The 26,599-nt window shown below is 47.7% G+C and overlaps 1 protein-coding gene and 1 non-coding gene across 2 annotated transcripts; both read left to right on the top strand.

Annotated features, from left to right (window-relative positions):
• Positions 1 to 4,421: 4,421 nt before the first annotated feature.
• LOC120743151 (centriolin-like) lies at positions 4,422 to 25,829 on the top strand. The gene is made up of 18 exons (XM_040046723.1): positions 4,422 to 4,713; positions 7,179 to 7,312; positions 7,408 to 7,496; positions 14,433 to 14,555; positions 14,630 to 14,785; positions 15,212 to 15,294; positions 16,774 to 16,990; positions 19,085 to 19,246; positions 19,974 to 20,150; positions 20,527 to 20,618; positions 21,135 to 21,264; positions 21,629 to 21,693; positions 21,773 to 21,913; positions 22,024 to 22,087; positions 22,271 to 22,439; positions 22,568 to 22,662; positions 22,730 to 22,845; positions 23,692 to 25,829. Exons 2-16 carry the CDS (start codon positions 7,207 to 7,209, stop codon positions 22,627 to 22,629), a joined length of 1,836 nt encoding a protein of 611 aa, XP_039902657.1. The 5' UTR covers positions 4,422 to 4,713; positions 7,179 to 7,206; the 3' UTR covers positions 22,630 to 22,662; positions 22,730 to 22,845; positions 23,692 to 25,829.
• On the top strand, positions 16,044 to 16,125 carry trnas-gcu. Its single transcript has one exon. It is a non-coding gene; the product is annotated as a tRNA-Ser (tRNA).
• Positions 25,830 to 26,599: the final 770 nt, after the last annotated feature.

Below are 26,599 nucleotides of genomic sequence, written 5' to 3'. Positions count from 1 at the left end.
CCCCTCCCTCCCCTTTTCATTTTTTTCACTTCTTCACTTCTGTTTAGTACATGGGGATCTTTTTTTTCCTTTTCCTGTCCCATTTGGTTCTTTAGCCGTCAGAATTTTTGTCTGAAGACCAACAAGGAGACCCAATGGATTTACTTTGCCAAATGGATCATCACGGCATTGCCGTATTGGTCCATTTAACCTTTGTTGTTATTATTTATTTTATTTTATTTTCAGTTGTTACAGACGAGACAGACATGACTGAGGGATAGGAAAGGGAGAGAGAAAGAGGAAGGAAAAGAAAAACAGAAGGGGAGAGGGACAGTGAGAGAGGAAACTTAAAAAGAGAAAGAAGAGAAAGAAAATCTCCTGGATCACCTGTTGAGAGAAAAAGAAGAGAAAACAAGCAAAAACAACAGAGCAACATACTAAACACAACACCATCACGTTAATCTAGGGATAGACATACATGGACACTGTACACACAATCACACTCCCCAAACAAACTCTATACCCCAGGTCCAGGTACCCTCACCCCTGAAGGGGGAAAAGGCACCTAGCCAGAGCCCTAGCACGGAGGCGAAGCACCCCCGAACCCCAAGCCCCCACGCCTGCCCCGGATCCACTCAGGGGCAGCCAGGCTACCAGGCCAGTAACCTACGTCCGCCAGCACAGACCTTCCCCCAGCCCTGCTGCACGCAGCCACAAGGAGAGGGAGAGTACATGGGGATCTGCCAGGCCTGCGAGTCGCTGCCAGTCCCTTCGAGGCCTTCCCCAAACCGTAGTTCAATTCATGTTTAAGCCATTCACCTTTATCTACTAAAATGCTGTCAAACCTAAAATGAGGACGCGGGCCCAGTGAGTGAAATGACAATGACATTTTTGCACAGATTTGTCCTTTGGAAGGCATGTGGTCCTAAACTTTTTGTCAGCTGTAAAACATCTGTACGTATATAAAATTTATAGTGCTATGTGTGTTTTTAAAAGCTCTTAGTATATTTGAAGTATTTGAACTCTGCTGGACGGCAGCAGACATCTCCTCAAAGGAAGCATTTAATTACAAACCTCAGTGGTTTCCTCTCTGTTGAAGACTTTGCTCCTTCCCTTCCTTCCTTTCCCCCCCGAAGTCTGGGCAGTCACAGTCGGAGCTCATTCAGTCATCTGAACACGAGCAAAGGTGTTTCCTTTGTTTTCTCCTTTAGGAGATGAGACACTGGAGTGTCCTATGATGGAAAGGAGCTGATCATAACCCCACAGCTGAACTCTGAGCAGCTTTGAAACTTTGATCAGGTCAGCACATAGCCTGTGAGGGGCTGTGTGCTTACCTGCTGCTCTCTGGCAGGTAGCTCCATGCCCTCCTGGGTTTTAAATGCACCTTAGAACACACATGCATCAACACTACAATGAGCGGGGGGAGGCAGGTTTTGGAGTCTTCTCTCACCCCCGTTCTCTGCGACCTGCTGGAGCGGGGGGGCTAGGAGGAGGAGTTGGCCGTCCGACTGCGGTCTGGAGTGTGGGGCCTCCCTGCTGCTGCGGAGTAAAGAAAAGAGAATTTGATCATTAACTTGATCATGTTTGTTAATTTAACATTAACAAACAATTAACAGCAGCCTTCTAAACGTGCTTTATACTGTAAGGTAAAGACCCTGTAATCATACAGAGAAACCCAAACAATCACATATAAGCAAGCACTTGGCGACAGTGGGAAAGAAAAACTCCCTTTTAACAGGAACCTCTGCACCTGCCCCAGCCCTGCCGATGCTCCTCACCACATCTCTAACTCATTTCTGTTGGTCGTATCCTCAATCTCTGTCTTTCTGTCTCCACCCACCGCTCGGGTGGGGGCGAGAACGCAGCCTGACCGGTGAGCTGACAGCTTCTGGTCACTTCTGGCTCTGAAAGCCAGCATGTTGGCAAAAACTCTAAAGATTCAGAACTCTCAGAAACCAGTGAGTGATTTATTTATTTTTTTAATAAATAGGACAGGGGGAATGAATGAGAGAAAGAGGGGGAGAGAAAGAAAGAAAACCAAAGGGGAGAAGAGACGGTGAGAAGGGGGGGGAAGAGAGAGAGAAAAAAAAAGAACTCCTGGGTCACCTGTATGGAGAAAAAACAAACAAACAGAGGAGACAGCAAACAACAAAGAGCAACATAATAATAGAGAAAACAAAGCACCATCACAATAAACTAGCTAGTCATAGATATCAATAGTTACTAAATAATAAACGATATTGTGCAGCACGCAAGATAGACAGCGCACAATGTGCTTTGAGGCAGCAGCCAAGAAAGGTGTAGTCCGCGTCTGTGAATACCCGTGTGTACACCTGTGTGCATACCTGTGTGGATCAGCATGCTTGCATTCCAAAGGTTTCTCCATGTAATGATCTGCTAGGGAGTGTGGGGGGGCCACAGCCCCGTCCTCCAGGGTGTGAAGCGGGTATGGAGGAGATCAAAACTCCAGACATCCAGAGGCCCCCAGAACACAAGAGACCATGGAAGACCAACAGAGGGGCAGCCGCGCCACTGTCCCAGTAAGAGCTGAGGAGAGTCCCAGATGAGGGCTCACTCAGCAGCCGCGGAGCAGAAGCCAGGGGGAGTTGCAGTGACGCGCCCGTGAGCTCCGCCGGCCCCCAGCTGTGCCTGAGTGACCGAGCCCCAGGCCGAGAGGCCGGGGGCACCCCATCTCCAAAGGGGCCCGAGCGAGCCCCAGGCCCCAGGCCCCGACAAGCGGCCGCCAAGGAGTGAGCCGGTGTGTACCCGGACGCCCACCCCCAGACACAAAGAACCACCAACACACCGACACCTGAGGGAGTCCGCCACCGGCAGGGGAAGTGGTGGTGGGTGGAGATAGGCCTCCATACCTTGGAGGGTCTGAAATAAATAAATCAAAAAAAAAAAAAAAAAAAAAAAAAAAAAAAAAAAAAAAGACAAAGGATGAACTGAAGCTCTGCCATCACGTAATGTCGCATACTGCTGTTTCTGATGTCATTTAAGAAAAAAAAAAAAAAAAAAAAAAAAAAAAAGAAAGAAACCAGTGAGTGAAGTCTGGCTGGTTTCCAGTGACGGTCACTCGTTTCACTCTGATGATGGACACAGAGGTGACTACCCCCCCCGAGTTCTTCTTTGAAACAGCCTGTCTGCAGGTGTCCTGCTCCTGTCTGCAGACCCAGGAGGGCTCAGACCTCATTTACATGGGGTTACCACGCCCCCTGCAGGAGGACAGCAGAGCACAGGTCAGCATGCAGCTGTCAGCTCAGACAGTGATGATGCATTACCCTAGCTGATCTCATGATATCAGTGATACGAGTAGAGCAGTCAGCTGGTGTCACGGCTCCAGCAGACCTCAGTGTGTTTGCTTTGGGATGCTGAGTGCTGTGTGTGGAGTAGGGCTCGAGCTGAATTCTGTTTTCATTCATTTTTCATTTTTTATTTATTTGTTCATTTTCAGGCACAACAAATACCTATATTGAACATAAAATGCACAAAACAAAAAACAAAAATTGCCTGAAAAAGGAGTGGGACGAAGAAAACTTATTAAATCCCACCCCTATACTCACTAATCAACAAAAAAAACTAACTTCCCGCAGCTACGCCCATCATTGCATACAGACCCATCAACAGCCCCGGGCACATACAAGCATCTAAACGGCAGCTCGCAAACAACAATTAGAGCCTTCATAACTGAATACAGAATATATAAATTATAAATTGCATTACCACAGGTAACAGGCAGTAATAACTACAAGTAACAAACACACATACATATACATACATATATATCTACACACACATGTACATATATGTACATACATACGCACACTTTTTTTTTTTTTTTTTTTTTGGAATCCATACCAGCAATGGTAAGAGAACAGACACTACAGAGCACACTAAAACCATCATTGAGTTTCCCAGCACGCTCCTGCAGCCAGAGCTCCCCTGAGGCCTTCGCCTCCTCCTGGGCCTCGTGCTCCTCAGGGTGAGCTCCATCTCCAGAGCTGCTGGTAGCCTTCATGTTTCTGCCAACATGTTGGTGTGTGTGGCTCAGAGCACAGGGGAGGTCTTTGGATAACGACAGAGACTCACCAGGAGTATTAGCACTGACCTGAGATCAAAACGTTAGCAGAAACCCTGCTCCTGAGCGTGCCCCTGTTATCATCATGAGTAGAGCACATGAGCAGAGGAGATCCTTCCCCTAAAGGAAGGGCCTCCTCCTGCAGGACTCTTCTGGGGAGGAGGAGGAGCTCCTCTAACAGCCTGTGAGCAGCAGCAGCACTCAGATCTTTAACCCTCTCTGCTCCGTGAGCTCAGCAGTGACAGCCGCTGATATTTTTTTATTAAATGTTCTTTAAGGTGGAATTCAGTTTGAGTTTACTAACTTTATAAAGTTACACGGAGGTTTTATTCATGTGTTTATTTATGCATCTTGTACAGACTCAGAGCTGCAGGTCGCCGTCTCTTTAAAAAGCCCCTCCCCCTCAGGGGTTTCATCTCAGGGGTGGGGCTCACTGAGCTTTTCCTGGTCCCTGTTGGACAGAGGTGGACTGTGATTGGCTGGGAGGAAGATTTCCTGTGTTGATTCAAAGAGGAGGAGAGGAAGAGGAGTTTGTAACGGAGGAAACAGGAGCAGATATGGTTACTGTGAAGTGACAGAGACGAAGAGGAGAAGCAGGAGGAAGAGGAGGTCAGCAGCTCCCGTGGAGGACAGACCAGACTGATCTGAGAGCAGTAAGTACAACAACAACTCGTCCTTATACTCAGAACAGGGTATCTGTGATGTCCCATGATGCACTGCAGAGGAGACAAACCGGTGTTTCTGACTCACAGAAACATCTGTGGACAGGAGACAAAGATTTCACCACGTCTGAATCCTTCAGAGCTCCCAGACTTCCTTGGATCAGAGGCATGACTGATGTTACTGTCGTCACCACACAGCGTCCTGTGAAGCTTCCTATCGAAGTCTGAGCCCAGGACTACACCTGGTGCTCAGCTTCAGCAGGTTTTACTCTGAGCTTCATTCACCTCGATGCTTCTGAAGCAAACACAGGTGTATTGGGGGACACCTGCACTTCAGATGCTTTAACATGCAGAGGAATTGAGCTACCAACCTTCTCAATAGTAGACAGCCTGCTTTACCTCCACAGGAAACTCATACTTGGTATTAAATATGTGTGGAACAAACTGAAGACTGTCAGCTTCTTTTCTTCCCCCACATGAGGAAACTCTGAGGAGGGCGTGTCAGGCAGGACAGGGTGGGGAGGAGGAGGTGCAGGGTTGAAGCAGAGCTGCAGGGGAGTTAGCTCATCCTCCACAGGATGTCCTCCACAGAGCCGCGACAGCAGATCATATAAATATTATTGACCATTCGAGTTTGACTTTGTAAAACTAAAGCTAACGTGGATCCGTCTGTTTGATCAAACTTTATGTCCACGCTTCCTTTTTCTCTCTCTGGATAGCACAGAAGACTTGTTAATGACAGCTGTAGGTGATCATGTGGTCTCGGTTCTCCTAGACTGAACTTGGACACGGTGGATACAGTATTTTACTATCTCACTTGGAACACTGTGCAGTGGTCTAGGTCTTTCCTGGCAGCTTAGTCTCATGTGGGGCACCACAGGGATCAATACTTGGACCTCTGCTTTTCTCCCTTGGCTTTGCTCTATCTTTAGAAGGCACAAAATTATTTTCCATTTATATACAGATGATGCAAAGGTTTATATGCACCTCAAAAAGAAAAACGACTATTCCAGGTGCAAAATAACTGTCTTGAGAAAGTGAAAGCTTGGTTGTCTCTTCATTATAAAACTTTTCACAAAAACAGAGGTTTGTTCTTTAGGGCCGGGTGTCACTGGTCGGTCCTTTCCTGTGGACCCTCTGGCACCATACGGAAAGCTCGCTGCCACCAATTTGGGTTTTAGATGGACAGTGTTTAACCTCCTAAGACCCGAACTCTTCCACAGTATGCATTTTTAATTTCTCTTTGATATTTGGGCTGATTGGGATCTTTTTTTTTTTTTTTTTACCTAATTTTTGTTTCTAAGAAAAATGAGAGCCACATATGAGGATATTCGTTTAAAATTTCGATAGAACAGTAGCAGCATAATGTCCTCGTCAGTGGATATCAGGCCCTTGTAGAGCAAAATTGAGTATTTTGGTCTAAATGACCCAAAATGTGATGTCCACATATGTGGACGCAGGTCCCAGGAGGTTAAGGTTTGACAGTCAGGTGAGAGGAGCAGCTTTTTTCAGCTCACCAAAATAAAACCCATGTTGTCAAAGGAGGTTTTTAGAACGGTACTCCATGCTTTTATTACAACTCGGCTGGATTATTGTAACTCGTTGTATTTTGATGTTAGTCAGTCATCCTTGTCACGTCTTCAGCTGGTATAAAATGCAGCCACACGGCTTTTAACTGGTATGTGGAGAGGTGAGCATATTACTCCTGTTTTATCCTCAATACACTGGCTCTCTGTGCATTTTAGAGTTCATTTTAAAATTCTTTTAAAATTTGTTTTTAAACCCTTAAAAGTCTCCCCCACACCGCCTCTCTGAGCTGCTGCACCTGCACACCCCCTCTGAGTCTCTTAGATCAGCTGACCAGATGTTGTCGGACGTGCCGAGGACACATCGGAGGCTTTTGCAGTTGTGGCTCCCAAATTGTGGAATGCACTGATTACAGATTAGAAAGGCCTCCTCACTCCATGTTTTTAAATCTGGTCTGAAGACCCACCTGCACGCTTTGGCTTTTAACCCAGCACAGAAATGTTCATTTTATTTGGGTTTTATTGTCTTTCTGATGTCGGTGCTCTACAGTGTTTAATGTTATTGTATTTTTATTTTTAGTGTTTATATTTTTTCTTATTCTATGTTCAGCACTTTGGTTAGTAATAGCTGTTTTTAAAGTGCTTTATAAATAAAGTCAGCTTGGCTAAAAGTTTTATTTTGAAGCAATTATTTTTTTAAAGTCAATATATTTGTCATGGATCTTTTATTGTGAAAATTAGACATGGTCGTGATCAACAGTTTTTTATTTTGAAACTTTCACGTTTTAATACAGATTCAGTGATAATCAGAGTCAGGTGACATCACACACCTGTGTGTGTGTGTGTGTGTGTGTGTGTGTGTGTGTGTGTGTGTGTGTGTGTGTGTGGTGCAAATCAACATTCTGATTGGCTGCCATCTTTCCCTCTCAGGCCCATGTGACCACTGAGCTGTTGCAGGATGAGCAGGATGCAGAGTGAGCTTGAGGGTCGCCTTGACAACCTGCTGTCACGCATCGCCGCGGAGACACAGGAGATCAAAGAGCTGGAGCAGCAGCTGACCGACGGTGAGGAGAAATCAGACCAATGAGAGAGCGGCACTCTGACTGGAGCCCTCTGATTGGTATCCGGTTAATAAATGGACCCTGGTTCTCGTCCTCAGGTCAGATTCTGGCTAACGAGGCCCTGCAGAGGGAGCTGGAGGAGGTGATCTCTGGACTTCAGGAGTACCTGCGAGGACTCAGGGAGCAGGTACAAACACACCTGATGAACCGGGGAAACGCCGTGATTATTGTCTATCGCTGGCATCATCCTAGTAATGATAATGTTTGTGTTCGGGACTTCGGAGCGAGAGAGCTCCAGTCCGTAGGTGGCGCTCTCCACCTTGTCCAGAATGGGCGGGGCTCTGTTTTTCCTTTGGAAGGTTTGATGGAAGGGCTCGAGTTGCTGATGCAGCGCCACTTGCAGATTTTTTTACAGGATTGTATTGTAGTGAAATATCTTGCTGTGAGCATCACTTCACAGCACCACAAGCCACTTTACGGTACTCCAAAAAGTTGATTCTGTTTATCTTGACGTAGTGTTTTCAGTGGGAGAAATCACCTGGATGAGTGACGAAACGTTACTCCCACTGAAAACGCTACATCCAGATGAACAGAATCAACTTTTAGTTACCTGGATACTGAGGATGCATCAAGACATTTTAACCCACTTGAGCAAGGACTGCCTAAAGCTTGTACGTCAGCATGAGCAAACAGCGGATGGCGGATTACAGGAACCACCTGAGATTCAGCCTCAGATGCCGACAGAACAGGATTACTCCTAAAAGTCTGCAAATGAGCTCTCCAGTTAAAGGCTTCCAGGCCACAAAAATCCTCCAGAAGGCATAGCATCAGCTGCTTAATGAACAGGCGAGGCAAACAAATTTTACCATCAACGTGCTAAAATCTCAAGAGGAGCGTATCTGACCGAGACTGACAATGCTTCTAGATGAGAATACTCTTAACTTCTTTGACTCTTTGACTTCACTGAGAAGGTTCGTCTAGCACAGCACAAGAAGTCTAAGACCAGGCAACAAATGAAGTTTGACTTACTTGTTGTACGTCGGAAACCACCGCAAAATACGGAGAGTGTCCTCAGCGGCCAGAAGAGAGAAGGATGCGACACCGAGGATGTGGACAAGTGGGTGAAGAATTTGTCTGACAGACAGATCACCCAAACAGAGAAAAACATCCTTGCTAAAGGGCTGAATTTTGCTGTCACACCGAGACAAATCCCGCTAGTAGAACTGATCACAGCCACAGAAACAACAATTTGAAACAACAATATTGCAGAAGTGGAAGCAGAGCAACTACGGACGAAAGTTTCGGCCTGTCTCAGCAATGCAAAGCCCCCAGCATCCAACATCACCATGGAGGAGAGCAAGGCACTCACATCACTTAGTGATGACAACAACATTATCATCTTTCCGGCAGACAAGGGTCGGTGCACAGTATTGCTAAACCAGAAAGACTATCATGAGAAGATTTTGTCACTACTCAGGGATGAAAACACTTATGAGCCCCTGAAACGAGACACAGGAAGTGGCTACAGGAAGAGGGTGATATACTGTCTGAAGCAGTTAGAACAAGACAAGGCTATCGACCAGACATCATACCACAGGCTACACCCAGGGGAAGCTACACCAAGCCAGTATGGTTTACCGAAGATACACAAACAGGGTGCACCTTTAAGACCGATTGTCTGCATGATCAACTAGGTCACCTATAACATCTCCAAGCTTCTGGCTTCGATCCTCAACCCGTTGGTAGGCAGCTCTGAACACCACATCCAGAACACCCTGGATTTCGTTGAGAAGGTGAGAGATGTCATCATGGAGGCAGATGAAACCATGGTCTCGTACATTACATCTCTCTTCACCATCCCAGTCACGGAAGCGTTGGAGATAGTTCGTAAGAGATTACAGGATGACACCAACCTCAGCAACAGGACCACTCTCAGCATCGACCAAGTGTGTTTGAACTGTGTCTTCATTCCACCTGTTTCACATACAAGGGTCAGTACTACCCACATAGCACACAGGTCTGGGACAGATCTGGTGTCAAGCCGGCACTGCTGGCTGACTTCTGGCATTGTAAGTGGTATGTCATCCAGATATGGGCCAGGCCTGGCGTAGATAATAATAATCAAAGTGTTTTTATTGAGTTTTCAGAAAGCATATCATTCATACAGAAAAGCTCGAACTCAAGTCCTACAACACGGTGTAAGACAAAACTATACCCAAACAGAGAAAAGAGAGAAAAAATAAATAAATAAATAAAAATAAAAATAAAAGGGGGGGGGGGGGGGGAGTTGCCAGTTATGGAGTAGACGGAAACTCATCTTCAAAATAGGAAATGAAAGGCTGCCAGACCTTAAAGAGTTTCTTGGTGTTTCCCTGTATAGTAAATCTGAGATGTTCTAATTTGAGGTGTGCCATCACCTCCTCCACCCAGCGTTTATGGGATGGCGGTGTTGCCTTTATCCAGTTGAATAGAATCAATCTCCTAGCCAACAATGAGGTGAATGCTATTGCCTTCCTCTGAGAGGCTGTTAGTTGAGTTTCCCTCGGTGCCACACCAAAGATGGCTGTCAGAGGCATTGGTTCCATATCTTTATTATAAATGAATGAGAATGTTCTAAAGATGTTAGCCCAAAAGTCTTTCAGCCTGGAACAAGACCAGAACATGTGGCATAAGTTGGCTGGCACCTGTTTACATCTGGGGCAGGTCGGATCGGCCCCCTGGTACATTCTTGCCAGTTTCTCCCGTGACAAGTGGAGTCTGTGTAACACCTTGAACTGTATCAATCCGTGTCTCACACATATAGAAGCAGAGTGTACTAGATCTACAGCCCCTCCCCAGTCAACCTCTGAAATGTCCAGCCCCAATTCTTCTTCCCATTTCCTTCTTACATTGTCCAGGGAGGGGGAAGCCACATTCTGAATATTTGCATATAGCGTGGAGATTGTCCCCTTAGCAGTCGGATCTGTGTCCATCAGCTCGTCTATCCATCCGCTTTGTGGAAGCTCGAGGGAGGGGCTGAATGACTTTTTCACAAAGTCCCGAACCTGGAAATATCTAAAGTAATTAGTCTTGGAGGAGATTCCATAGTCCTTTTCCAGTTGAGCAGCATACATAAAAGTACCATTTTTAAAAAGATGTCTGACACATTCCACCCCAGCTCTATGCCATTCCCTAAAGGCTGTTCCCCCGAGGGCTGGGGGAAACAAGTGATTTCCATAGATGGGAGCAGATAGGAGGGCGTTTCTGTTTTTAAAATGTGATCTGAATTGAGTCCAAATTTTCAAAGAATTAGATACCACCGGGTTGTTTGTGTAAAGATGTTTGCTCAAGGGTAGAGGAGCGCAGACCAGGGAGCACAGGGACACTGGGCTAGAGACATACCTTTCCATATGAACCCATATTGGGGTTTCATCCTCATCTAACTCTTTGACCCAAAATAAGGCCTGGCGTAGATGGCACTGTTTATGTGATGGCATGCCACATCTGGCCCGATTGTGGTTTGGTTTATGTGGCCCAGGCCCATAGAAAACAGGTCTAGCCTGGATCCGGCATCAAGCTGGCACTTCTGACTGACTGGTGTCATGGCAGGGTGTATGTCAACCAGATGTGGGCCAGGTCTGGCAATGATGGCACTATTTATGTTCCTGTTTTTCTATTTTAGTTAGAAGATCCAAATGCCATGTTGCAATACTATACTTCTATGGTAGCCAACGTTTCAAATGCAGGTTTGACTGGTTTGTGAGTGTACACTTTATCCAAAACCTAGTGACGGTTTACTCATGTTTACCACTGAGTGGCTTTTGCTCAGGAGGTAGAGCAAGTCACCTACTGATCAGAAGGTTAGTGGTTCAATCCCTGGCTCTTCCAGTGAAGAGTGTGAATGTGTATGAATGTAATTAGGAAGCATTCAGTTTAGAGAAAGTGTGTAAATGTGGCATGTTGTATAGAGCACTTTGAGTAATCTGGGAGAGTAGAAAAGTGCATATAAAAATCAGTCCATTCAGTTTCTGAACAGAGTTTCGTCATGTTACTTTTGCACTATTATGTTCGGGCACATGTTGTTATTACATGGCTTGATTAAGGTACACATTAGGCTGACATCTGGGGCCAGAGCTGAAACTGTTCTGGGCCAGGACAGGGCCAGCAGTGTGTCTGCAACTGGCCTGTGGCTGCAAACAACTTACACATCTGGTTTTCCAGAGGTGGCCCACACATGGGCCAGCACAAGGCCAGTTGCAGACACACTGGTGGTCCTGTGCTGGCCCATGTGTGGGCCACCTCTGGCAAACCTGATCTGGGCCACCAAAGGGCCGTCATTCTTTGCGGTATGTGGGCCATGTGTAAGCACATTGCGTGGGCCAGATCCGGGCTATACCAATTTTGCTATGTGGGTACAGACAGAAACATGGGTGTGCCATGGGTTCCCCAGTTTCACCCATTGTGGCCAATTTGTGCATGGAAGAAGTGGAAGATCTTAATGACCTTGTAGTACCATATCACCCTATTAGAGCACTTTGCTCTCGCACTGCAGGCCTACTTGTTGTTCCTAGAGTATTTAAAAGTAGAATGGGAGGGAGAGCCTTCAGTTTTCAGGCCCCTCTTCTGTGGAACCAGCTTCCAGTTTGGATTCAGGAGACAGACACTATCTCTACTTTCAAGATTAGGCTTCAAACTTTCCTTTTTGCTAAAGCATATAGTTAGGGCTGGACCAGGTGACCCTGAATCCTCCCTTAGTTATGCTGCAATAGACGTAGGCTGCCGGGGATTCCCATGATGCATTGAGTTTTTCCTTTCCAGTCACCTTTCTCACTCACTATGTGTTAACAGACCTCTCTGCATTGAATCATACTTGTTATTAACCTCTGTCTCTCTTCCACAGCATGTCTTTATCCTGTCTTCCTTCTCTCACCCCAACCAATAACATCAGATGGCCCCGCCCCTCCCTGAGCCTGGTTCTGCCGGAGGTTTCTTCCTGTTAAAAGGGAGTTTTTCCTTCCAACTGTCGCCAAAGTGCTTGCTTATAGCGGGTCATATGATTGTTGGGTTTTTCTCTGTATCTATTATTTTAGGGTCTACTGTACAATATAAAGCGCCTTGAGGCGACTGTTGTTGTGATTTGGCGCTGCATAAATAAAATTGAATTGAATTGAAAACAGGGCTTTGCTATCCTACCCTGGAACACCACCAATTCATTGGTTCAGGTATGTGGATGACACCTGGGTGAAAATCAAATCTCAGGACGTACCACATTTCACAGATCACATTAACTCGGTGGACCGACACATCAAATTCACCAGGGAGGATATGAAAAGTGGCAGGTTAGCCTTCTTAGACTGTGAGATTTCCATCAGTAATGGGGGACATCTAAAAGCTGACGTGTAAACCTACATATACAGATCAGTATTTAAGGTCTGACTCTCATCATCCACTGGAGCACAAACTGGGCGTCATCAGGACGCTACAACACTGAGCGAACACCATCCCCACTGACACAGCAGCCAGGGAGGCAGAAGAACATCAAGAAGGCCCTGAGTAAATGTGGTTATCCCAGCTGGACTTTTGTCAAAGCTGGAAAGGCTCCTAAAGAAAGCTCCAGCAGATTCAGGAGAGAAGGACAACCGCTGTCCAGGCGAAAACCTGTAGTGATCCCGTACGTGTCAGGAGTATCGGAGCAACTGAGATGCATTTTTTCTAAACACCGGGTCTCTGTGGCTTTTAAACCTCAAAACACGCTGCGCCAAAAACTGGTCCAGGATCGGGTCCCCGACACAAACAGAGTAACATAGTGTACGCTGTTAAGTGCAGGAGGATTGGCAGGATTTATACATCGGGGAAACCAAACAACCTCTGGCTACAACACAGAAGAGCCACCTCGTCAGGCCAGGATTCTGCAGTCTGTTTACACCTACAGGCCAGTGGACACTCTTTCAGTGATGAGGATGTTCACATCCTGGACAGGGAGGAACGCTGGTTTGAGGGCGGAGTCTTTCCCTTTCATTTATGTGAAAAGGGAAAGACCATCTCTGAATCGAGGAGGGGGCCTAAGGGTACATCTGTCACCATCTTACAATGCTGTGATTGCAGCCATTCCCCAACTGTCTGTGAAAGGTACTCATGGCCATTGATCAGTGGTTGCTGATCAATGGTCATGAGAATTTGCATAATCATGATGAATGAACTGACCTCCCAGCCCATTGTTCCTTCTGTGGGTTTCAGTCATTATGCAAATGTACTGTTTATAAGATTGAAACCTGCAGTCAGCTGAGACAGAAAAAGTCACCTGGATGATGACAAAACGTTTCTCCCACAAAACGCTACGTCCAGATGAACAGAATCAACTTTTGGATTTTATTTACTTACCTGGATGATTGAGAATGCATCAAGACACTTTATGGTACCTTCCACTTTGATTTGGGGTGTGAGGCGAGCAGCTGCCCCCTGGTAGCATCACCTGCAGCCACCACAACCTCCTGATGTCTGTCTGATGAGCGCCATCGAAGGATGGCATCCTGTCCTAACCGACCAATCAGCACACATTGGCAGAACGCTAATACAAAATGGTCCACTGCGTCCGTTCACAGAGGACAGTGTCAGAGCCCCCTGCTGTGCCGCCGATCCATATGCTTACTTAATGGTCGATGGCCCAGCTGCACCCACAGCACGCCCTCTGCTGGCTTATTCACCCAAGAGCTGCGATGAATAAAAGCATGCTCACGAGGAAGCGAGGCTGACGCCGTCACGTGGCTCACTGGTTTCTGAAGCCCTCAGGTTAACGTTTCCTCCAGCGCCATCTTGGTTGCAAACTAGCAGATGTGATGTGGAGGGGCGGATCTGACTAAAAAGACGAGTAACTAGAAGTCATTAGCCAATCAGCATGCAGATTGAAGTCACATGATCAAAATGTAAAGAATGAATTTGACTTTGTATCAAACTGTTGGCAGAGGTCAGAGTTCAGAAGGCTGGTTTCTCATACTTCTATAGAACAGGAAGTGTCGCCATCTGGTGGCCATCAGAGATAACGCAGGTTTTCCACCCTGGCTTCATTTTTACCTCCTGCGGTCATGAACATGTGCAGTCTAACTACTGATGAATCTGGTAAATGAAGAGTGTGTGTGTGTTTCAGGCTCATTGCTCTCAGCAGCAGGTACACACTCTGCAGGCTGAAAATCTGAGTCTGCAGCTCCACCTGGAGGATGCTCAGAGGCACTGCACACAGCTGGAGGACTTAGCCAGGTCTCACACACAGGTGAGTGTGTTATTTTGCAGGTGTCACTGTTTAACACGCCCATCTGACTGCCTGAGGGTCTGTCTGTGTTTCAGAGCATGTCTGTCCAGCAGGGGGAGCTGTTTGCACTCAGGATGGAGGTGCAGGCTCTCAGGGAGAGACAAGTGCAAAGCAGCAGACACCAGGCACAGCTGGAGGTGGAGCTTCAGCAACTGAGGGAGGAGCTAAGCCAGAAGGTGCCGCTGGGACAGGTACGTGAATGTCTGCAGGTCACTCAGAGCAGAGCAGCAGGATTTCAGCCTAAACAGCCTCTGAGTCATGTGACCTGTGATCACGTCTTCATTAAATCAGCCCAGAGCTCAGGTGTGTTTCATACATGCTTTTACAGACAGGTGAGCCTGCACGCTTCATCAGGTAACCTCCCCAACAAGACAACAACATCAGTCTGAGTCTGACAATTGAACACAAACCAGCATACACTCACACACACACACACACACACACACACACACACACACACACACACACACACACACACACACACACACAGTCTTGTCTTGTCTCCAGTCCTGCTCTGATGTAACTGGACGTGGGCTCGTATTGATCAGATATTGGTAATACTGATGATGCCCACAGATCAGACACAGAGGTGAAGCAGGGCTCTCGTCTGTCTGCAGGAAGACGTCCACAGACTTCCGGCTCAGCTCTCAGGTCCAGCGGAGGAGCGGCAGGAAGATGAATCCCGGTCTGAGGCGAGCAGGTCGGTGTTTCTTCCTGCTTTGTCACCGTGGTCATGTGACCTGCTCACACCGCAGCGAGCTAACAGCATCATCCATGCCTCGCTGTGAGGACCGCTGCGACCTATTTCTACACAACGTTGTTTTCATCAGCATCAGCTTTACGAATACATTTCTACCTCAAAAAGTTTGATTACAATGGCTTCGTGGGGCTGCAGTCTGAGACTAGAGAGATGTGGACCCAAAACGATGCATCCCTGTGCTTGCTACAAACAGCCCGGCTTCAGGCAAGCTCGAGGCCCAGGCAGGATCCAGGCCTTGAGGCTGAAACCCAAAGTTGAGCAGAACAAAGAAGTGGACACAACCCCAGGAGCGCAGAAAGGCAAGAATTGGGGGAGATAAAGAAGAGAAGATGGAGGATGACGTGGTGTTGAAAGACTGTCAGCAGGCTGCAGACACACTGATGTCTTTATGCTGAACTCCTTAAAACTTAACCAAGTCGACGAGAATGGGATTTGAATCGACGACGATGGGCTTAGCAGTCCATCGCCTTAACCACTTGGCCACATCGTCTCTGCACAAGCGTGTCTCTGTGGAGGACACAGCATGACTTCATGAAGACATAATGAGTCCATCTGCTGGATCGTCCTCTCCAGCTGATCCTGGAGCATCAAACACGATGTCTGCAGTTCAGATTTGGACGTCAGCCTCACGTCACGTGTCTCAGACAGCGCTCTGAGCTGTTTCATACTCACAGTACAGGCTTCACACAGACGAGGTGGCCGAGTGGTTAAGGCGATGGACTGCTAATCCATTGTGCTCTGCACGCGTGGGTTCGAATCCCATCCTCGTCGGCTTGAGTGAGTTTTATGGAGTTCAGCATGGAGACATCAGCGTGTCTGCATCCTGCTGAGGAAAACAACGTTGTGTAGAAATAAGTCATAAAGAAAGGACGTCAGAGAAGGAAATAAAAACTTAAATCAAGTCAGAAATATAAAAATAAACTCTGGAATAAAAACAACAATAGAGTCTTCAGTCCTGATTTTTGTGTCTTTTGATCCTCGCAGCGAGGCGTGGATGATGCTGTCAGCTCACTGCGACATGAGAGTGAGCGGGTCACATGACCACGGTGAGACAGGAGGAAGAAAGGGGCGTGGTTAACAGCAACTCATTCAACTTTGGGGGATTTTTCTTACCTGGATGATTGACGATGCATCCAGAAATAGTAATAAATAATTCTCTAATGACATTTAAGAAGCCACGTAGTTAACTATAAAGTGAATAAATGATGTCTAAATAAAACTACAAAAAGAGTTCATATAAATACAAACTTCCATGTGATGTGATTGTGAAATAAAAGCTGGAATAAATCTAAAGATGTGAGCGTGTTTTCGTTCTCAGCTCACAGTTCTGATCCAAATCCAGCCCACCTCGGCTGTTCGTGTGCTTTTCATATGAATTCCTCTAGCAGACCTCTGACCTCTGACTTCTCGTCCCGTCAGGCCTAACCTCACACTGCCCAGATGCTGGCATCAGCGCTCTGGGACCATCCAGCAGACCAGGACCACCATGGCTCACAAGCACAGCCAGGAACACATGAGCAGACCGCAGGCCCGGCCGGAAGCCCGGCTGGACCGGGACCAGGTGGTGCCCTTTGAGGAGCCAGAGGAGGAGGTGCAGAGGAGTCAGAGGAGGCACAGACTCCTGCAGAACAGTCTGGTGGGTATCACAAAAACAGCTCCTTCCAACATCAAGACATCAGCTGACGACTCTCACGTTTATTGTTTTGGTGGCGGGGGGGCATGGATCTGTGTGTGCCTGTATGTCTGTGTCTATATGTCAGGTTGGGTGTCAGGCGCCACCTCTCTGGGGACATCTCAGGCCCTCAAGGTTTGGAGGCCTATCTCCCCCCACCACCACTTCCCCTGCCAGTGGCGGACTCCCTCAGACATCGGTGCATTGGTGGTTCTTTGTGTCCGGGGGTGGGCGTCCAGGTACACACCGGCTCACTCCTTGGCGGCCGCTTATCGGGGCCTGGAGCCTGGGGCTCGCTCGGGCCACTTCGGGGGTGGGGTGCCCCCGGCCTCTCGGCCTGGGGCTCGGTCACTCAGGCACGGCTGGCTGCCGGCGGAGCTCACGGGCACGTCACTGCAACTCCCCCTGGCTTCTCCTCCGCGGCTGCTGAGTGAGCCCTCATCTGGGACTCTCCTCAGCTCTTACTGGGACAGTGGCACGGCTGCCCCTCTGTTGGTCTTCCTTGGTCTCTTGTGTTCTGGGGGCCTCTGGATGTCTGGAGTTTTGATCTCCTCCATACCTGCTTCATGCCCTGGAGGACGGGGCTGTGGCCCCCCCACACCCTCTAGCAGATCATTACATGAAGGAACCTTTTAAAAAAAACAAGCGCGTCCATGCTCACAGGTGTACACACGGGTGATCACACCCACAAACTACACCCTTTTTGGCTCCTACCTCAAAGCACACTGTGTTCTGTTGATCTTACGTGCTGCACAATAATGTTTAATATTTAGTATTTACTGTCATATTCACATATATCATCGTGATGTTGTTTATTATGTTGCTCTTTTTTTCTTTGCTTGTTTTCTTTTTTCTTTCTCAACAGGTGATCCAGGTGATTGATATATGTATTTTTTGTCTGTTTATTTTGTTGGGTTTTGTTTTTTGCCCTTTATCCCCGTCCCTCTTCTCCGCTGTTTTTCTTTCTCCCCAGTCATGTCTGTCCCGTGTGTAGCAAGTGAAAATAAAAGAAAATAAACAATAAAAGTAAAGGTGAATCAAATAGACCATTACGGCAAGGCTGGGATGGTCCATTTGGTAAAGAGCACAATGGATTAGCAGTCAATCGCCTTAACCTCTCGGCCACCTGGTACAGGGACTCTGGCTTCACCTCATGCTGAGTCTGAGCTCAGATGGTAGTGTGCTCGATGCCCGCCTGCTCCGGCAGACCGGAGATATCCTGTCCAGCTGCAGAGCTTTCCTCAAGGAGCCGTTGGAGTCTCAGAGGGCGGTCGGGTTCAGCAGCACCGTGAGCCTCTTCAAATGTGTGCAGCTGTTTACTGCCCATCCAAACCTGCCGTGTCCTCCGAACCCGAGAGTCTCGAGTCCACGACGCTGCAGAGCTGCAAGAGTGCGAGTTTCCTGTGATCTTCTGCAGCTGCAGCACAAACTTCATCACTGTTTCAACAACAAGGCTGCAGCGTGAAATATAAGACATGTAGAGTCCATCTATCACCCACCAGCTCGCTCATGCTGAGAGAGAGCACTGCAACATCTGCGCTAACAGCCCGCAGGCTCAGCACTCAGTCAGCAGCCCATCTCAGCCCGCCTTGCGGCATGGAGGAGGTGGCTGAGAGCTGAAGCCAATGAACCGCCAGTCCTTTGTGCTCTGCACACGTGGGTTTGACTCCCATCCTTGTCAGGGTGGTTCAGAGTTACGAGCTTCAGGATGTCCTGACTCCTGGGTGATGCTGGCTTTGTTAGAGCAGACAACAGTTAGCTTGCAGTTGTCTGATCTGTTTCCTCCTTGAACGTCTTGACACAGAGTTTTTATTTATGGCGTCCTTCGTCATAACCAGGTTATTTTTTTCATTTCTGCAGATGATGAAAGACTTTTATTTTGAAATCCACCTTTGTCTGTAAATGAGTTTCCACTCGGTCTGTTTGAGGTCATCATCAGGATGATCTTTGGATGAGCTTTATTTAAACTGCTGCAGGTGAACAAACACATGACCCTAAAACAAAATTGCGTCAGACAATCTCTAATCTCATTCTGACACTTCCTGTTCTGTGCCCCAGCTGCGCTCACAGAGCGACGCCCACCAGAGGAGCCTCGGCCACCTCAACAGGAAGTTACAGCAGCTCAGCAGGTCCACGCACAACACCGACCAGCTGACTGTGGAACAGCTGAAATTCACCATCGAACTGCTGAGAGCGCTGAACCAGCTGCTGCACACACAGGTGCACACACAGGTGCACACACACACACACACACACGCACGCACTGCTCGTGCCTATGGTACGACAACTTTTCTCCGTGCCCCTGGTACACTGCGCAGAAGAACTGCCACACACACACACACACACACACACAGAGGTACACAGACACACACACACACACACACACACACAGAGGTACACAGACACACACACACACACACACACACACACACACACACACAGAGGTACACAGACACACACACACACACACACACAGAGGTACACAGACACACACACACACACACACACAGAGGTACACAGACACACACACACACACACAGGTATACACACACACACACACACACACACACACACACACACACACACACAGAGGTACACAGACACACACACACACACACACACACACACACACACAGAGGTACACAGACACACACACACAGAGGTACACACACACACACACACACACACACACACACACACAGAGGTACACACACACACACACACACACACACAGTCTACAATGGAACACTTTTATATGTGATGTAACTAACACACCTCCAGGGGGTGCTGTTTTTACACGACAGTCCGGCTGTCGTCAGGTTTTCTCACCTTCTGTTTGGTTTTGTTTCATCTTTTGAGGTTTTTACGCCGTTTTTAGACTCTGAGATTTTCCGTGAATACCTTTAATCGCTTAGAAGGAGGCCTGCTGTGTTTGACTTCCTCTCAGGAATCTGTGGACGAGCTGGACGGAGACGCTCACTGGGACCAAGACCTGCGATCCCCCAAGGCCGAGCCATCCGAGGCTCGCAGGCTAAAGCTGGACCGGGTGAGAAGCAGGACTGGAACCAGGACTGGGACCGGTGCTGAGGATGGGGGACGGTGGTTTGAGCATGCTGCACTCAGTGTGAGTCTTCCTGCACAGTGCTACTCATCACATCACAGATCACTGTGAACTAAACAAAGAGCTCTGCGGGGAAGACGACAGTAAGTACGTGTGAGGTGGTGATAGGCGTGCAGTGTAGACCGCTTCCTGTCTGATTCGCTGTCAGTGCTGAAACGTTTGAGCTGGTGTGCAATCAGAAGGTTACATATGGGTGACAGCTTGTGCTGAAGTGCACTGTCGCCCTCTTTAGGTTGGAGGGTGTAAATGAATCCACAGAATCGCTTCAGTCTGATGACGTGTTTGAAATCATCAAAATAAATTTAAATGTAGCTCAGCTGCTTCAAACCTCACGCCGGTCTGATACTGAACTGATAACAGTGTGTGTGTGTGTCTGCAGGGAGGCAGGTGTGTGTGTGACCACAGTGAAGCAGAGAAGAAGAGGCTACAACTGGAAACCAGAGAGCTGCGACACACACTGAGACAGCACAGGTAACACACACAGACATGGATACACACGGCTCTGGGATCAGGGTTTAGGATCAACGCTGAGAGGAGCTGAAGCCCCGACAGCAGAAAGGACGATCCAGCAGATGGACTCATTATGTCTACATGAAGTCCTGCTGTGTCCTCCACAGGGACACGCTCATGCAGGGACGAGGTGGCCGAGTGGTTAAGGCGATGGCCTGCTAATCGTGGGTTTGAATCTTATCCTCATCGGCTTGGTGGAGTTTTAAAAAGTTCAAAGTGTTGGGCTCAGAAATGAATCCTGGACCTCAGGAAGATGTCAGTGATGAAACAGTTAATCAAAGATGTGAACATCAAAATTATTAACGAATAAATACAGAGAAATCAGGATGTTCACCTCTGCTGAGGTTTCTGATTTTTACAGGCTGTTACCAAAACTCATTCAGGTTATTTGATGTGTGTGTGTATGTGTGTGTGTGTGTATGTGTGTGTGTGTGTGTGTGTGTGTGTGTGTGCGTGTGTGCGTGTGCGTGCGCGCAGGAGTGTCATGAAGCTGTGTGATGAGGTGGAGTGTGTGGAGAAAACTCTGCTGAAGAGACGAGCGGAGCTGCGAGAGGCCGACAGGAAACTGCTGGAGGCTCAGAGCTGCATACACACCAGCAGAGTCCAGGTATACACACACACACACACACACACGGTGGTGTGTTATACTCTGGTGAACCCACAATATTACAGAAAAGCTCAACAATCACACGATTCACTGTGAGCAGCACTTGGTGACTGTGGGGAGGACGAACTCCTTTTAACAGGAGGAAACGTCCAGCAGATCCAGGCTCAGCGTCTCGTCACCCTGAGACTGAATCTTTTTAGATCAGTTTTATTGACAAAACTATTCATTAATAATTTTATGGTCAATCACCAAAACGACTAAAAGGAGAGAAAAACATGAGCTTGGATCAGTTTCTTTAATAACTGATGACGCGCTCGCCGCTCTAACCTCGACACTTCCCGCTCCGTCCTCGTGTGTCCTCCAGGCCAGCGAAGCTCAGCGAGACGCCGCTGCGCTGCGGCTCAGAGGGGAGGACAAACAGCGTGCCAGGTAAAGTGTCCTGGCTCCAACCATGACCTCAGAGATCAGGGTGGATATTTTCATCATCGCCACCATCTTCATCACACAGGGAGCTGCAGGAAGAGGTGGAGCAGCTGAGGAGGATGAGGGAGGAGGAAGAGCAGATGCTCAGGCAGGTGGAGGAGGAGCTGAGGAGCAGAGAGGAGGAGCTCCAACAGCTCGACAGGGAAATACAAACAGCCAGAGACACGTAAGGAGGCTTTTACTGTGAAGGAGACAGGAAGTTTTTACTGTGAAGAGGTGGCTGTTTTATTTTGTCAGGTGTCTCCATATAAACTTCAGCTGTGTGTGTGTGTGCAGACTCGCTGACCTGCTGTCTGACTGTGTGGAGGCTCAGGGGCATCTGGACTCTCTCAGCACTCAGGTGAGGTCACACCTGTACCTGTCCCAGAGTTTGGACCCCGTCCTGATGGAGACGGGCCGGCGCGGCTGACGGAGGATCCCGGGTTATAACAGAAAAACAGTTGCTCTGCTTTATTTTAAATATTTGTGCTTTTTGTTTTGAGATCAGGAAGTGAGTGACCATGTGACTCTTTAAACCAATCAGCTGAAGAGGGACGAGGTGGAGGGAGCGAGGGATGAGCAGCACGAGCTGGAGGGCGTGGTGGACAGGAAGAGGGAGGAGCTTGCCGAGCTGACGCAGAAAGTGGAGTCCCTGCAGGACAGAGGCCGAGTCGTGTCTCCGAGAGAAAAGCCGGCAGCAAACAGAGCTGCAGGTCAGGGAGCACCATAGTGTGCTGATGTGTGAGGAGGAAGAGGAGCTGATACCTCACTCTGAGTCAGCTGACCCTGAACAGGTCAGACGATGGGTGGATGCTCATGATGGTCTATGGTTTATGTGCAGGAGGTGCAGGAGGAGCTAAGCAGGAGGAGGGAAGAGAGGAGGAGCCTGCAAGAGCAATGTAAACACCTGGAGGCCAGGCGGAAGCACGCTGACAGGTACTCTGAGTGCTCGGAGACATGTGATTGGTAGAAACACGTTAAACCGTGTGTGTGTGTGTGCCAGGTGTCTGTCGGCGGTGCAGGTGGAGCTCGCTAAACAGAAGGAGAAACACAGCCACAACCAACTCCTTCAACAGGAAGTGATGAGGGAAACAACAGCCAATCAGCACCACCTAAACAGTATGAGCTCATCCTGTCAGCCTATCTCTAATAATCAGCTATGTACCACAGGCCTTCAAGCTGGCTGTAGTTAAACCTTTACTCAAAAAGCATCTCTAGACCCAGCAGTCTTAGCTAATTATAGGCCAATCTCCAACCTTCCTTTCATATCAAACATCCTTGAAAGAGTAGTTGTCAAACAGCTAACAGATCATCTGCAGGATGGTTTATTTGAAGAGTTTCAGTCAGGTTTCAGAGCTCATCACAGCACAGAAACAGCTTTAGTGAAGGTTACAAATGATCTTCTTATGGCCTCTGACAGTGGACTCATCTCTGTGCTTGTCCTGCTAGACCTCAGTGCAGCGTTCGATACTGTCGACCATAATATCCTATTAGAGCGATTAGAACATGCTGTAGGTATTACAGGTACTGTGCTGCAGTGGTTTGTATCATATCTATCTAATAGACTCCAGTTTGTGCATGTAAATGGAGAGTCCTCTTCACACACTGAGGTTAATTATGGAGTTCCACAGGGTTCAGTGCTAGGACCAATTCTGTTTACATTATACATGCTTCCCTTAGGCAGCATCATCAGAAGACATAGCATACATTTACACTGCTATGCAGATGACACCCAGCTCTATCTGTCCATGAAGCCAGATGACACACACCAATGAGTTAAACTGCAGGAATGTCTTAAAGACATAAAGACCTGGATGGCCGCTAACTTTCTGCTTCTTAATTCAGATCAAACTTGCAAATGGCTGCCGTCGCTCGCTGTCCTCCTCAACTCTGCGTTTTTCTTATGCTAGTTATGTTATTTCTTAGTTTATTTTCAACCTGTGATGCTTTTATCACCTACGGCAGACAAACTCTCCTGGACATTCGACAAAACTCGCAATCCGGACCTTCACAAACCAACTTTTTTGTGAATGCTGGTGACTCACCTTGGCTATCTGGGAAGAAGAAACACTGGAGAAAAAGGGGAAAAAGAGCCGGGATTCTGGTCAGGCTGAGGAAAAGACAACATTGCACCCTGCTTCCCAGCATTCTCCTAGCTAAGGTCCAGTCCTTGGAAAACAGACTGGATGAACTAAGGGCCAGGATAACTTTCCAAAGGGACAGTACAAAGGAAAGGTGGAACTCTGCTACAGCTACTCCAACACCAGGAGCATGTGGAGCGGTCTGAAGACCATCACAGACTACAAGGGAAACAGCAGGAGAGTGAGGGAGGCAACGGCTTCTCCACCTGATGATCTGAACACCTTCTATGCATGCTTTGATAAACATATATCTCAGGAGTTTTTGCTGGAAGAGGAGAGCTGCCCTCTTCAGATATCTCAGGCGGTCGTGTGTAAATACTTCAGGAAAGTAAACACTCTGAAAGCTCCTGGACCAGACAACACTCCAGGTCGTGTTTTCAAAGCCCACGAACTGGCAGATGTCTTCACAGACATTTTTATCCTTTCCCTGCTCCAGTCTGCTGTCCCAAATGTTTTAAGAGGACCACCATCATCCCTGTCCCTAAGAAAACTAATGTGTTCTGCCTAAATGACTATCGCCCAATAGCACTCACCTCCATTGCCATAAAGTGCTTTGAGCGCATAGTCAAAGCTCATATCACATCTTTAATCCCCGCTTCACTTGATGCGCTCCAGTTTGCCTACAGGCCCAACAGATCTACAAACGATGCAATAGCAGTAGCACTTCACGCTGCCCTCTCTCACCTGGACCAGAAAAACACATATGTGCGGATGCTGTTCATAGACTATAGCTCCGCCTTCAACACCATCATACCACCCAGACTCGTTATGAAACTCCGTGACCTGAACTTTAGCTCCTCCCTGTGCAGCTGGATCCTGGACTTCCTGACAGACATCACCTCATCCACACTCACACTCAGCACAGGTGCCCCCCAGGGATGTGTGCTCAGCCCCCTGCTGTACACCCTGTTCACCCACGACTGTACAGCAACACACAGCTCCAACACCATCATCAAATTTGCAGACGACACCACCATCATCGGCTGCATTTCTGATGGAGATGAGACGGCATGCAGGGCAGAGGTGAGAGCCCTGACACCACGGTGCCGCGACAACAACCTGCTGCTTAACGTCAGCAAAACCAAGGAGCTCTGTGTGGATTACAGGAGACTGCAGAGAGGAGGCCACACCCCCATCCACATCGAAGGAGCAGAGGTGGAGAGAGTCAGCTGCTTCAGATTCCTGGGCATCAACATCAGCGAGGATCTGAGCTGGTCACACCACGTTGGTGTGACCACAAAAGCAGCAAGATAGCGGCTCTTCCTCCTGCGGCGCCTGAGAAGATTCGGCATGAACCTCAGAATACTTACAAACTTCTATCGATGCCCCATTGAAAGTATTCTGACTGGCTGCATCACCACCTGGTACGGCAGCTGTAATGCTCTGGACTGCAAAGCTCTGCAGAGGGTGGTGAGATCAGTGCATCACCAGGACTGAACTGGCAGCCATGCAGGATCTCTGCAGACAGCGCTGCATGAGGAAGACACAGCGGATCCTCTCTGATCCCAGCCACAGACTTTTCACACTCCTGCTGTCCGGCAGGCGGTTCAGGAGCATCCAGACCCGCACTACCAGACACAGGGACAGTTTTTACCCACAAGCCATCAGACCTTTGAACTGCTGACATCCCATACACACCACTACACACTGTACACTGTCACTTCAACAAATGCTACGTAAATGCTCATCGCACAACTTTGTACAACCTGAGATACTCTTGCACAAACTTGTAAATACCAACTAAATTCTCTAATATTTAATACTTTTTAATACTTCTTCTTTTTATTATTATTATTATTATTATTATTATTTTATTACTACCACTGCTATTTTCTGTTATTTTCTTCTCAATATAACTGCACACTCTCTATATGCTCATGTAAAGCTGAGGAGCACGAGCAAAAGAATTTCATTATGGATAAATGTGGCTACACTGTTTATGACAATAAAACTTGAAACTTGGTTATTGTACTCGGCCCTGAAAAGCTTAGAAATATGGTATCTAACCAGATTCTTATTCTGGATGGCATTACCTTGGCCTCCAGTAATGCTGTGAGGAACCTTGGAGTTATTTTTGACCAGGACATGTCCTTCAACGCACATATTAAACAAATATGTAAGACTGCTTTCTTCCATTTGCGCAACATCTCTAAAATTAGAAATATCCTGTCTCAGAGTGACGCTGAAAAACTAGTTCATGCATTTATTACTTCCAGGCTGGACGACTGTAATTCATTATTATCAGGATGTCCTAAAAACGCCCTGAAAAGCCTTCAGCGAATCCAAAATGCTGCAGCAAGAGTCCTGACAGGGACCAGAAAGAGAGAGCAGATTTCTCCTGTTTTGTCTTCCCTTCATTGGCTTCCTGTTAAATCCAGAACTCAAAATCCTGCTCCTCACATATAAGATCTTAAATAATCAGGCCCCATCTTATCTTAATGACCTTGTAGTACCATATCACCCTATTAGAGCACTTCGCTCTCGCTCTGCAGGCCTACTTGTTGTTCCTAGAGTATTTAAAAGTAGAATGGGAGGCAGAGCCTTCAGTTTTCAGGCCCCTCTTCTGTGGAACCAGCTTCCAGTTTGGATTCAGGAGACAGACACTATCTCTACTTTTTAGATTAGGCTTCAAACTTTCCTTTTTGCTAAAGCATATAGTTAGGGCTGGACCAGGTGACCCTGAATCCTCCCTTAGTTATGCTGCAATAGACATAGGCTGCCGGGGATTCCCA

Source organism: Simochromis diagramma, unplaced genomic scaffold (assembly GCF_900408965.1).
Source record: "Simochromis diagramma unplaced genomic scaffold, fSimDia1.1 OVJJ01000038.1, whole genome shotgun sequence".
Classification (NCBI taxonomy): domain Eukaryota; kingdom Metazoa; phylum Chordata; class Actinopteri; order Cichliformes; family Cichlidae; genus Simochromis; species Simochromis diagramma.
This window is presented reverse-complemented; position numbering and strand designations above follow the sequence as displayed.

What these genes read in the sequence shown, in the direction of transcription:
- LOC120743151 (XM_040046723.1), top strand. Translation starts at nt 7,207, where the DNA reads ATGAGCAGGATGCAGAGTGAGCTTGAGGGTCGCCTTGACAACCTGCTG. An exon ending in TCCCGGTCTGAGGCGAGCAG is followed by an intron (nt 15,295 to 16,773) that starts GTCGGTGTTTCT and finishes TCGTCCCGTCAG; the next exon opens with GCCTAACCTCACACTGCCCA. An exon ending in ACCAGCTGCTGCACACACAG is followed by an intron (nt 19,247 to 19,973) that starts GTGCACACACAG and finishes ACTTCCTCTCAG; the next exon opens with GAATCTGTGGACGAGCTGGA.